Genomic DNA, 13944 nt, shown 5'->3' with positions numbered 1-13944 from the left:
TCAAACATTTCTAAAACCTTCTATTTATGGTTTTATACGCACAGATTGAGACATATGCACACTTAAGGGGAGCTTTAAACTATATTCTTTACTTTGACAAAACCCTACATCAACAAGGCTCTTATCTTTGGTTGGGGCTATCAAGTGCTCAATTTTCCACAGCCGAATAAGGTTCCCGCCTATCAGCTGTGTCATGGGAACTCATCGTATGCACACTCTTCATTTGGCCAAATGCAAAGTACAAGACATAAGGTGAAGCTGCTTTCATAGCAAAAAGTAATCCCACTGACTTTAGCTGAAGTTTTGTTCAAGTAGGAAAAACAGAGCTAGGCCCTTAGAAGGTTAACATCAAGAATTGGAATTTTATGATTTTATAAAATTAGCAATTTAGGTACTTAAAACTGGATTACTTCTCTGCATTCTGTGTCATTTTGTTATGAGAGATGTTTGCAGAAAGTTATTTAATAAGCTTTATGCCCAGTAGGGAATACAATGTTTTCTTCGGGAAAAGAATAGTAGTTAATCGTCTGAGTCTACCTTGAAGAATTTAATGACTAAAGAGGGATTTCCTTTGCCGTTTTGAAAAGGCAGTAGCATATATTAAGTGTTCATAAAAAGTCTTTAAAGAATTTTCTCATGCACAGAGTAAAATTTAATCTACCAGATTTGATGACAATGTAGCAGAGGCCCATACACATAACATGAACCTGCTTTATACTAATACTTTAACAGTATCCTTGCATTTATAAAAATAGTGCCATTTGCATGCTTCAGAATATATATATTCTTATAAAGCTCTACTGGTTTGTGTACTGAACTTAAATGCCTACACTCAAGCTAATAAAGTTCCCCTACAGCGTCTCTGTGGGCTCATAGACACTGGATCTATCAGTATCCTTTCAAGCGAAACAGTACAGAACAAAATAGAAACCTTCATATTTAGGGTTTAGAATTCAAATATAGACTACTGCCAGATTCTTGGTTTGCCAAATCCCTCCCAGCTTTGCAAAACGCAGCTCATATCTTTCAGATGAATTAATGGTTCTGATGGTTGACCTCTGATGTCAGACAATACAAGATGAGTTAGTGAGCAAGCTGATTAGATCACCATAGTGTCTTAAAACTTCTGAGTTAGATGGTGTTATAATAAATAAAACAGATTAAATAATATGAACTGGATGAAATTAGGGTCCATGAGTACAACAATCCCACCTCAGATACACAAGGAAAAAAGCTGACAGGTGAACTACAGGTGAAAGTAACACTCTGAAGTCTTCCACACAAATATTTGCTTGAAACTGAGGGCTCTGTAGAAGCAAACTTCTCATTCTTGGGTCTCGTGCTTATATGTAAATAATGGCAGCCTTCACATCAGGTTTGCACAAGCACTCATTTCTCTTAAGTAGAGAAGATCTGTCAGTCTTTTCTATAATACAACCCTACTAAAACTAGTAAAAGCTCTTTAGAGAGGGAGAGATGTGAATGATTAAAAAAATATATATATTGATGGACACACAGTACATTCTCCTTTCATAACAGCTAACAGCAGCAGCATGAAGTATGAAGAAAATGCACTTTAACTGGGTGAGAACAAACTAGTACAACAATGCCACAGATGAAGCACAATATTGACCGCACAAACAGAGCCTCCAGAAACAAACACTGGGTACTTCATGAGTAATGGCCAAACAAAGAATTGCATGTTACTGGATACAGATACAAAGCAAGGGGGGAAAAAAAAAAAAAAAGAATGGATTGAAAAGAACTAAAGAACTGAATGATGAGTCTGTTGTGGACTCCCAGGCACCTGCTCCACATTTTTCCTGCTGTGTTGTGTAGGGAAGATTGGATATCAGCTGTTCAGAGTATTTCCTTTGGGCACTGCCAGCAGTAAGGGCCAGCAGTGTTGTCATTTAGATGAGCCTCTTGTACTGTCACAGCCTGTCTTTGCAGTGCAGGCAGCAAAGGCAGAGAAGACAGACATAAGTCTTAGTTTCAGAATTTCCAACCCCAAAAGTCAAACAGAAATTAGGTAAATGAGTCACAAAATTGATTAAAAGGAATAGGCAGGATGAAAGCAGACAGTGTGCCCACAGCCAGCTCTGGACAGAGAGCCTAGAACAGGAGAAGGTTGGCTTGTTTTCAATAAAATCCCAACTTCCTTGGTGTGTCCTGAATTTCACTGAATTACACTGAATTTTTAGAGTTGGAAGGGACCATAAAGATCATCTAGTCCAACTCCCCTGCTGAAGCAGGATTGCCCAGAGCATGTCAGAGCATGTTACTCAGGACTGCATCCAGGTGGGTCTTGAAAATCTCCAAAGAAGGGGACTCCACAACCTCCCTGGGCAGCCTGTTCCAGGGTTCTGTCACCCTCACTGTGAAGAAGTTTTTTCTCATATTTGAGTGGAACCTCCTATGTTCCTGTCCTGTTTATCTAAGTTTTACCAATTTCATCTGGAAAGGCAAAGCAGTTGGATACAGTTCACACCATTATTAAAACACACTATGAGGCTATCTTAAACCAGTGGAACCCAACAGATGCAAATAACACCAGCAAAACCTGATAGTGCCCGTTTACCAGTCTGCCACTTGGAAGGAACCTGTATTTCATTAGGGTGTGACTTTTAATGATTCTTAAGTGGACCCTAAAAACCAGCAGATGCTTCCTTTACATCAATACAAGCATTTTAAAGAGCCTGTAAATGCTGCCAAAGCAGCCAAAGGAAAGCTCTGCAGTTGGGTACACCCAGTAGATGCAAGTCAAGAACTGCCTTCAGCTTTCCAATACATACACACAGCATAACCCCACCAGAAAGAGTGCTGCTGCATGAAACTGATAGCCAGCTCTGCCTGCACCAATGTTTGGGGAATGACAATCTCAAATCTCTCACTCCTTTCAGATCCAACTCTACCGAACAATCTGCTGAGCGTCCAACAAAATTAACTTCAAGCAGATAAACTTTCAATCCATGGGAAATGGACATCACCTTTTTTGAGGGGATCTCCTTCAGGAGGCCCAAACAAAAGCTCGAGATTAAGTGCACTATACTCTTCCTTCCCCAAGAGGGTATCACCACTAGGAAACCTCCACTGAGCAGACAGCAAAAGGCAAGCTTAAAACTGGAAAGTGCCACAAAGCAGGGTCATGCAGGTGACCACAAGACCTCAGCATGCCAAGTGTGCCTCCTTGTGCTGCCTCTTGGGAAAACAACGTACTACTTCAAGGTTTCCAGCACACATAAGGAGCACACCTCATGGATACCTGTGGTCCTGATGCAAACCTAAGCTAACAGCAAGGTACTGATGTTCTGCATCCACATGCAGAGGCTCTATTAGCTTGCCACTGTCCCAGAGGGGCCTGAAAAACTCCAGTGGATGGTTCCTGTAATGAAGCCCAACTGCATGCAGGGACCCACACTCTGTGTGCTTCACCTTAGACACACAGCATTGGTCCAGCTACAAATTCCAGTCACCTCTGCAAAAATCACACACAAGTCAATGGATGAGTTATGAACAGGATCCAGGAATTGCCCATTTCTAACAGCCTCATCTGCACAATGTTTCAACATCTGCTGCACTGCAACATGATCACAGACTTGAGATGTTTCAGCCCATTGGATAAGCTCATGTGTATCAAATACATAAATAATCCCACAAAACCAAAAGTATTGCATGTACATTTGATGTTATATGTGTGCTCAAGCACCATCTTGAATCAGACTGTGAAAAAGTGTATCAACATATTTAGGACTGAGGTGACTGGGAGTCTATTTAATGAAATGAATAAATGAAAAAAGTTTCAAAGATAGGGACTGAAGCAACACAATAAGAAAGTATGAAATACTGTTAGCTACTATGTTACAAAGTAATAAATGCAATGCAATAATGGTATAAAGATGATAGCTCAAAAGCTATCTCCATCCAAGCCAATATTACCATTTTCAAGATCCAATGAAGACACGTTTTCTGTAACTGAGTGCTACAGGCACAAGCATTAGACCCTCCTGCTCCCAGAACAGCCTGAAAGAACAGGCTTAGGCCACCAACTGTGGGGGGCAGAGGATGGGTGGAAACCACACATGTGATAGATCTGTCAGAGCTCTCTCCCACTCCCAAAGAACACGTACTGACTGTTCACAGGGAACAGAGCAATGAGGCAACAAACTACACTTTCAAAAGAATTCAAGGCTCCCATAATATACCTGAAAGCAGGCAACCCAAGAGTGAGGATTTTTACACACTGCAATTTCCCTTCAGATGCTCAAAGACTGTTTCAAATCAGACCACATAATGTGATGATCAGCTTAAGCGTATGTGATGGTCCTATCCATCATTCTTTGTTTCCTCCTAAAAAACAATGTTCTTCTGCAGAGCAATAGCAAAACAATTACTGGGAGGCACTTTACACTTTAAAGCAACAAACAAAAAAGCACAATTAATACAGAGGCCGTAAAATAGATCAGACACAAGAAGAACATCAAATTTGGAAAAATAATCACAATGAACATGCAATATTACTTATGAATCAGAACAGCATATGCACTCAGATGCTTTGAATTCATTTCAATATACTTGAAGAATGAATGAGATACTTCTCTATTAACAACATATTCTCAATAGAAACGTAGTTTAAATTTAAAATACAATCGCTAAAGCAATAGTAAAAAATGTAATTGACAACAATAGGACTATAATTTCAATCCATTTCAACCTACTACTAAATTCGTTGGAGATACAAAATAATTCAGTAACAGTATTATTTAAAGTGGTCTCCCTCTACATAAGCTTCAAACTTATGAAAACATTTCTATTTAAAAAATGAAACCAATATTCACATGTTCAGACAGCATACTGAATACCTTTTCACTTCAATTCAGATAGAAAAAAGCTTATACACAATGGAAGCTTACTCACCCAACTTAAAAAAATGAGTCTGCTGATAAATTTGAAAATAAAAACTATTACAGAATATTTACTTAACAGTCACTGAGACAAGACTATTGGAAGCAGAACAGTTAAAGCATAAGTCTAAAACACCGTCTAAGAAAGTAGCTCCAAGATATTAAGGATGAGAGAAGCAAACCATTTAAGCTGCAAAATTTCTAAAATAATCCAAAAAGGTGTTCTTTGGCCTTGATTCCACCTGACTGTAAAGGTTGCTCAACTCATTTTAGGACAAAGCCGTTAATGCCAAATGAGGTGTTTTGGCTGTGATGGTTATTCACGACAACTATTTTTGCTGCCTGATCTAATCACATCGTTCCTGTTGAATTTCAAACAGAAGACATCTCATGACATCTTCAGGCCTACTTTGAAACTATAGCTCAACCTGGAAAACTAAAATTACTCCTCTACAAACCCCAATCACATTAACTTGCCAGCTGAAAAACTCAGAAGACCAACAGTAAGACATCAACAGTTAGTTTCCTAGTCAACAGGAAAGCCCCTCCTTCGAGCACGCCAGTCAGCCTGTCACTGCAGTGACTATTCTTACCTAGTCCTATTCTGTTGGGACTTGTCTCTCGACTGCATCCCTGGCTCCGAGGGATCTTGGTGCGCTTCTCTGAAGATGATGGCACTGGCTGAACTCTGGATGTTCCACCGCTCAGGCCACCATAGGCGCTTCCTAACAGCTTACCCGGAGAACTAGACCGGCTACCAGCTAGAAGAGAACCAGAAATAACGAAAGAAAACAATTAAAAACTCACAATATTTTAAATAATTTTACAGCAAAACTGGAACACAATCACCTCTAAGAATTTGATCCAAATGACTCAGAAAACTAATGTGAGTGTTCTCCATGGGCTTTTGAGGAAGACTGAGGAAAGCCCATGCACAATAAACACTGACATCAGGAACCCTGCCTGTATGGACTGTGCTGCCCAGCTGGGATCAAGACCAAAGCAGACACTGTAGTGTATGAATACCCCAGCTGGCTTTACTGGAGCTTGCAGAGCTGCCAGGAGCAGCCTTGCTGCAGCAGCATAGAATTCACAGGCTGCTTCACCCCCTCAAAGCAACACAAATTAGCCTGTGTGGAGCACTGTGCTGCAGCGAGCCAGCTTCTGGCACACGACACCTGATGCAAGACGGCTCAGGCATCTTCATGCTACACTGCAGTGGTGGCATTACTTTCCTGCAATAATTCAGCGAAGGAAAATTTTTAAAAAATACCATCTCAACAGCAGCAGATCAGCACAATAAAGGGTAAACTGAGTAAGCCTGTCACATCTTTAGAGATGCTGGCTTACTTGGGTTTGACTGGTTAAAGATAAACTATTTAGTGATTTTTCAGCTAGAGAAAATTTTTAGCCAGTTGAGTAGTTGGCTTATTTTGTTTTTCCTGGCCTGTTTGGATAGTCCATGGCAAGTTTACATTTCTTCTAAGCCATGTTGTCTGCGAGACAGTCTACTAACCAAGATTTATTTACATTCCAGTTGCTATTTCTATATTTCTATCTGAAATAGCCTTGCTAACTCAATGAGCTGAATAATACTTTTTTCTGTGGATCTTTATTTGCCAAGTTATTTGAAAATTAAGTAATGCTAGCTTAAAGGTAACCACAGAGAACTGTGAAAGTAACAGATTCAAGACTCTTTCGTGCTTCTTTGGGTATATATAAGTCCCTGAAAATTTGCTGCTGATATTATCACTCCTGACATTCCATTTGTTTACTACAATAGCCAAGAAAACTCTATTTGAAAAGGTTACAAGAACATACTCGGACAAGCTCACATTCAGAACCAATATTCATGTTGGTTTCTTTCTGAAAAGTATCTACACATCTCACAGAAATTTCAGTCCCAAATATTATTGCAACTAGCGGGAGTTAAAAACTGTTCTTCTGTGTTGATTTAAGAAGATAAGCACTTCTATTCATCTGATGGACAATACTATAACACATGTATTTTTAACTTACTTCCCCCCCTTCAATTTCTTGGCCAAAACCATTCTGAAACCATCAAGTTATATACTCCCACATTGTACGTGGTGCTGGCTCCCCCTTCACCACCCCCAAAGTGAGAATATGTGTTACAGATGCCAATCTCACACCCAGCACCCGTGCCCTGAAGGCCAATACTCCTCTCAGTTACACTGCTGCAACCTCACCCATGTCAGCAGGGTTGTGCTGAAGCAACTGGAAGAAGAATTTAGCACCTGGGGTTTAAGCAGCAGCAATGAGCCAGCTTCAATATGCAGAATGTATGCTCACCACATCTAAGTACTATGAGAAAGCAAAATCACTTGCCATCCACATTCGGATTTATGACTAAGAAAATGCTTTTTAAGTCTCATAGTTAGGAGAGAGTGAGGGAAGCTAAAAGCTTAGCAGTTAAAAAATGTGAAGGAAATAACGTGAGAAAGCAAGAAAGGGAAAACATTTCTTACCACCAGCAGGATTAGCTGATCTGGATCCTTGATTATGAAGGCAGACCAAAGGACAGGCAAAAAGTGGATTAAAAGACAGCAAGACAATACAGCGTTCAGCATGCGGTTTATGCTATACACAATACAGACAGATTTATTCACAAACATGTCACTCCAAAAGCCTCTGCAGAATGCAGTGAGTTAACGAGCAGATGCAACTAAATTTCTCAACGTTGATCAGCTTCTTAGCTAAACGGCAACGCTCTGAGAACCCAAGTTCTGCTCTAAATTACACCCCAGCCCAGCCTGCAAAATTGCAACAGGGTTATCCACTGTGTGGGCAGGGAGAATTTGGTCCTGTGACCATATTATATTTGAATTCGTAACTTATTTGATGCAATGTTTGGCTTAAGGATAAAGATCACACCTGGTTGGGCTAAGCTGGAATCAGGATTCAGCAAACTAGACCAAGGGAGCAGGCTCAGATTGATCATCCTCAAGCTTCGTAAGACAATTTTCGTAAAAATGAAGTCCATAATCTTTGAAACCTTTGGATACTCAACTATCCTTTAAATACTTCTGAGACTTGTTTCATCTGATCATTTTTCACTGAACCAAGTTTAGGAAAAAAGGTGATTTCTGGCTTTGGATCAGTTTTAGGTTCAAAACTGAAGAAATCAATTTAGATCAGCACACCAAAGCCCAAATTCCCTCATGACCTCAATGTAAATATTTCCATTTGGCCCCATCCTGAATATAACACTTCTCTCTTCAGCTCTCCCAGCCTAACACAATGCTATAAACTGCTTCCCCATCCCTCCAGCATGACAGAGCAAAGCAACGAGAGCATGAACAGAGAAGGGCTTTTAAATAGGGGTACAAAGCAAGACAAGTCCTCAGAACATATAGGTCTTTCCACAATCCCCACCTCCTCTTACCCACAAGCTTGAAGATCCTCAAAATATGAGTGGCTTTCTCCCTCCCCCCAATTCATTTTAAAGTTTGAGTAGCAAAATTCTCCTTAGATACACATGCAGCAGCACCATATGTATGGCTCCTAGGGGAAAACCCTGCCTTGCCAGGAAGCCAGGGCATGCACATGTGTCATGTGAATCAGAGAGCACAGCCATCTCCCCGGTATCTACACAAAATAGGCAATGTTCTATTTTAAATTGATGCCAAATAACATTAACTTTAGACAGGTTACACATTACACATACAGAAATACAGTCACATAAGCAGGAGAAGCTTTGCAGGGCAAGACCCCAGGACAGCAGTCAGCTACAGAGACAGAAGGTGCCTCAGTGGGACCCCAGGGCAAGTTATTCAGTCCTACACATCACAGCAAGATGAAATTCTGCTGCACAACTGGTAAAAAAAGGCAGCAACTAAGCACTCAGCAAGAGTACACAGTGGCCAAGTGGGGATTCGTTTTGTTACGCCTCCAAATGTTATCAGCAGAAGTGAGCCCAATCCTCAGCTGATGCTACTACAATTCAAGAGAAGCGTATTAATAACTATTTGTTCTGCTCCCCCAGAAATAAAACACTTCTTACGCTGGGACTGGGAAACTACTTTAGCCCGGCTGCGGCCTCGGGTATCAGCAGGCATCGAGGTGACGCTTGTGGCACTGCCAGAGCTCTGTCTCCTTGTACGAATCCGACCTGGAGGAATGCAAAGACAATCAGACTGTCAATAGGTTTCTTCCAAAGGCAGCAGCAGTGCCTAACATGCTGTTCTATGCTTGCAGGGTTGCTATACACACAATTAACCCGGGGACAAAACAAAAATTTTACAGGGTGAGGCAACATCTGTCATTAAGACTGGCTGAGACACAGGGCAGGGAGTGGAAACAGTCACAGTCCACGAGTTCGAAAACTTCTCTGCTTTCTGTAATGCTATCAGCCAGTTTAATTAAAAAAAAAAAAATATTACCTCTCTATAGCCTTTGCTTCCGTTCTATAGTAGCTTCTTTACAAAGGACCGACAACAAAAATTTCAGCCTCCTAAATGCTGCTTCCTATATCAAATTATTACTTTCTGACAAGGCGATCACTCTTTTGGAGACGGGTGTGAGAGATGCCCCCATGAATTCCATCGCTGGGATTTCCAGTTAGCAGCGCGGTGCTTTATATCCTGCTCTACGTGTGCAGGCTGGCACCCGCTCCTGCGAGAGTCTGTCAACGCAGCCTGAACTACGCTTTTTATTTCAGGCTTATTGAGGTTTCCCTGCTGTTTACAGATCCCTCATATTTATCCCGAGATCAGTGTAACTTTACTTGTAATGTAGAGTCCCATTTAGCACAATCAACGTTGTGGAAAAAGGTTTCTGTGTGTCTCTAGCTAAGTGGAGATCAGATATAAAGTGTCAAAGTGTTCTTGGTCGTTTTTCTGTCCTTTTCTCATGAAAGAGCCACAGAAATTTTAGCTAGAAAAGCTTATAGGGTCATCAGTTCATCCCCTTCTTGGGCAGGACTGTTTCCTACAAAATGTTCTTTCCAGTGCTAAGCTTCAATTATCTGTCTCTAGTTAATGGGAAAGAAATGATAATTAAGAGCAACACAAAGAAAGCCTACATTAGCACTTTTCAACAACTCATTTCTCAGCCAAATCCGAAGCTGTTTCTCAGGACTAATGCCAGTGCCACCCTGCATTCAGAGGATGACTTCAAGTTTCAGGCAAATAATAAAAGAAAAAAAACCACAAGAGGTAAGAGAAGAGTCTAGACAACTGCACCCTCCCATAGATATTCATCTCCTGCCCTTTGTCTCCACCGTAAGCATACAGAGAAATATGAACAAGGAGATACACACTTCCCACCCACCCCATCCCAAAAAAAAGTCACTTCATGTAAGGTACACATGCAGGACAAGACAATGGTAAGCAGCCCAGGCTGAATGGATTGAGAGCTCTGTTCTTCTCCAAGCTCTCAAAGTATTCGTACCGTGGTCTGCAAGTTTCTGATAGACACAAAGTGATAAGGAGATGTTTGACTTTGAGAAGAAAGCCTAGACTTGTTTGCAGGGGAAAAAGCCTAGGAGACAGTGGTACCTCAGACCTCTCCACCAGCATCTAGTTTTAAAATAGCTCAGTAAGCAAGATGAGATCTTTGTTCAAACGCTTGTCTGTAGACAAGACATAGAAGACATCACTACCATATAACTGGGAAAATACAACAAACCACTTTTTAACTGCTGGCTCAACCAAACAACCTGTGAGCGTGTCCACGTCCGTCCAGGCATGAAACTGCCTGCTAAGGTCCTCTTACCACCAGCAAGGCTGCAGATCTCCTCTGCTCCAGGACATTATCTGCCCCTGACAAATGGTGAGCCTGATACGCAACCCAGAGAGAGCTCCATAGCTCTTTGTTGGCTTCCTTCCTTCTCTTCCCTTCCCTCACAAGTTTGGCACATGCGCAGTGACACACAGATGAGCAGAGCCACTGTGCGACTTGGCGCAAGGTGTGTACTCCCAAACCCCACCGCAGGCGTGTGTGGGGAATGAGGCAGAAGAAACTCACGCTCTTGTCAGAAGCCTCAAGGCTTCCTTTCATTTTTCACATCAGGAGGGCATCATTGGTGGCAGCAGAAGTACAAAACAGTAAGACAAGAAGTTAAACCTGACCAGTCTTAGGAACCAGTAATGGAATTAGCCGACATCCTTCCAGAAGGCCAACAGAAACCCTTGGCATTGCAGAAAGTCCTGGGAAGTAACTCAAGCTGAAATTCAACATTACACACAGTAACAGACAGCACGTTTAGCGATGTGTATGGGCCAAGAATGGGTGAGAAGGGATTGAGGTCTCCTTTTATGCACAGGCTGATCTTAAGATCCTCAAAATTTTCTGTTCTTCCTGCATCTACAAGATTTCCCCCCACCCCTCTCGCCATCAGCAGGTGACTAAGAACACGGAGAAAATTGGGACAATATGTAATAAGTGACTCTCACACTGTAGGAAATACAAAGCCTAAAATAATATATAAAGAGAAAACAAGATTAATTTCTAACACCAATTTTTGGGGCTTTAAGAAAGAAAACTGAACTAAAGGGACAAACTTAACTAACATAGGATTATGAGCAGGGTTAGAAATAGAGAGCTGTGCTCTATTTTGAAAGCCGTGAGAGCCAGTGGACAGACTCCTATCAACTTCAGTAGTTTCTGAATGAATGAATGCCCAGGAGCAAGATTCTGCTTCCTTTTGGACTAGTAGATTTGCAAACTGATTTTGTCCTCATGGGTGTTGGAGAGAACAACGTGAGATGAAGAGTTGCCCCTGCACAGGAGAAACAGAGTCCCAAAACTGATAGGGGTTTTCTCATCGTTCCAAAAAGGCTGACAAGCAATTGAACTAACACTGCATCGAACTTGCATTGTGCAAATAACAGGAATAGCAAAAACTAGAAATACATGACACAAAAATGATGTAATGATACAAATACTGCGATAGCACACTGACAAGCTCACCCTGGAAGTACTTTATTATTTGAAGTTCATGGGATAAAGTAAAACATAAGGGGAAAAAAACCCCTCTGAAATTGAAGGTCAAATTCTTCACACAGTTACAAGGAAAACGTGCCATCTGACATTAGTTATATGTATTTCCTGAAGTATGAATTGTTAATATACTTTCCAAAGTTTTATTTTCTCAGCTTTAAAAACTATGTATTTGTTTTTTCATACAGGTAACTAATCTTATTTGCCGCATAAAAATGGTTCAAAATAAGTGACTCAAAGTGACTTCAAGAAAAAATTTAAGATTTTAAGTTTTCCTATTCAAAGAGAGTTTTTAGCTGTAAAACTGCTGGGGTGTTTCATATGTTAATTGATCTTCACACACATGCACAACTTTTAAATTAGTCTTATGATATCCAAAACCTATTTGCTTTATAGTAATGTAAGATGCATCAACATTTATCTGACTTGAAAATCTCAAGGTTTTTAATATATATTATACCACATACAGCATGCATATATATAAGTTCATCTATACAATACAAACATCTCTGCTACATTCGCTTAAGGATTTAATCTGCAAGAAGTCATTTGCACATAGGACTATTTGTGTGGCTTCTACCCCAGACAGAAAAACTATTTTCAAGCAAGACTAACTAACATATCAAGTAAGTTATTCAGACTTTTTTTGTTGTTGTTGTTAAACTGTAGCAAACACTTCCCCTCCCAAAACCTCTTTGCTTTCAGGTGGGTTTGTTTCCATATCTAGCTCAAACTGCAGATGTAGCAATTCATATTTCATAACCACTATTTTTCTGCTCCTCTTAAAAGAATTACTGCATCCTGACAAGAGCAGCACAGCAAAGGAACAGATAAAGACTGCCCCAACTAGTTTCCAAAAACCATAAAATATTTCCAGAAAAAAGTCCTTGATCTAAATTTGACATGTGACACATCACTGTTGGTACAGAAAATGTTTTGAAAGACTCAGTAGAAAAGCTTTGTGTTAAGAAACCATTTGGGGGGGGGGGGTTGGTTTTATTTTTTAAAGTTATTGTCAATTTTTACAACAATCAGTGGATCAGAATCAACCTTGAAATGTCTAACATATGTCTAAAACTAGTAAAGTGGTGGTGTTTTCTTTTTAAAAGGAACAAGAAATGGAAGATTCTATGATAACGTTTTTGTGTTACAAGAGGCTTCATCCAGCAGTGTGGCTCTGAGCTCCTCTGGGAGGAAACTGCAGCGTCTCCATCCCCAGCACCCAGAACAGACAGGCTTTGTGAGGCCCAGTCTGTATATTACACTGAAGAAAATGGCTTTCAAATAGAATCATAGAATGGTTAGAGTTGGAAGGGACCTTAAAGATCATCGAGTTCCAACTCCCCTGCCATGGGCAGGGACACCTCCCACTAGAGCAGGTTGCTCAAAGCCCCATCCAGCCTGGCTTTAAACACTTCCAGGGATGGGGCAGCCACAACTTCCCCAGGGAACCTGTTCCAGTGCTTCACCACCCTCACAGGAAAGAATTTCCTCCTACTATCTAATCTAAATCTCCCCTCTTCCAATTTAAAACCATTACCCTTGTCCTGTCACTACATCTCCTGACAAAGAGTCCCTCTCCGGCTCTCCTGTAGGCTCCCTTCAGATATTGGAAGGCTGCTATGAGGTCTCCCTGGTGCCTTCTCTTCTCCAGGCTGAACAACCCCAGCTCTCTCAGCCTGTCTTCATAGGGGAGGTGCTCCATCCCTCTGATCATCTTTGTGGCCCTCTGCTGGACCCATTCCAACAGGTCCATGCCCTTTCTATGTTGGATAGTCTAGACTAGAAATGGTCTGTAACAGCTCCACAACTGAGTCTAATCAGTTCCATGCTATGAATAATGATACCTACACAGCCACACAAATTACATATGGAAGTACCGGGATGGTAATGGTCTCTCTATGGATCAAGTTAATGTGTTTCGGTTATTCAGCACTGGTTTTTTTTCCCCTGCTTGGAGGAAAACGTTCCTGAAAGAGCCTCTAGGACTCTCCCTTAGCTCTGTCACTGCTAAATGACACGTGGACATCTGTGAGACATGCACACATCAATTAAAAACATGCTTTACATATAAATC

At 41.0% G+C, this 13944-nt stretch overlaps 1 protein-coding gene across 9 annotated transcripts in view; it reads right to left on the bottom strand.

Moving 5' to 3' along the window:
• The window catches only part of CLASP1 (cytoplasmic linker associated protein 1), a 165723-nt gene that overhangs the window by 62291 nt on the left and 89488 nt on the right, over positions 1–13944 (bottom strand). For 7 of the 9 annotated variants that reach the window (XM_074145941.1, XM_074145943.1, XM_074145948.1 and 4 more), the window contains 3 exons: positions 8929–9036; positions 7394–7420; positions 5498–5665 (listed from right to left, as the gene is read on the bottom strand). In XM_074145941.1, the coding sequence (XP_074002042.1) occupies positions 5498–5665; positions 7394–7420; positions 8929–9036 (303 nt within the window). Of the gene's footprint in view, positions 1–5497; positions 5666–7393; positions 7421–8928; positions 9062–9239; positions 9263–13944 lie in introns of all 9 variants that reach the window. The other 2 variants (XM_074145944.1, XM_074145945.1) reach the window with 1 other exon arrangement.

This window comes from Numenius arquata, chromosome 3, assembly GCF_964106895.1.
Source record: "Numenius arquata chromosome 3, bNumArq3.hap1.1, whole genome shotgun sequence".
NCBI lineage: Eukaryota > Metazoa > Chordata > Aves > Charadriiformes > Scolopacidae > Numenius > Numenius arquata.
This window is presented reverse-complemented; position numbering and strand designations above follow the sequence as displayed.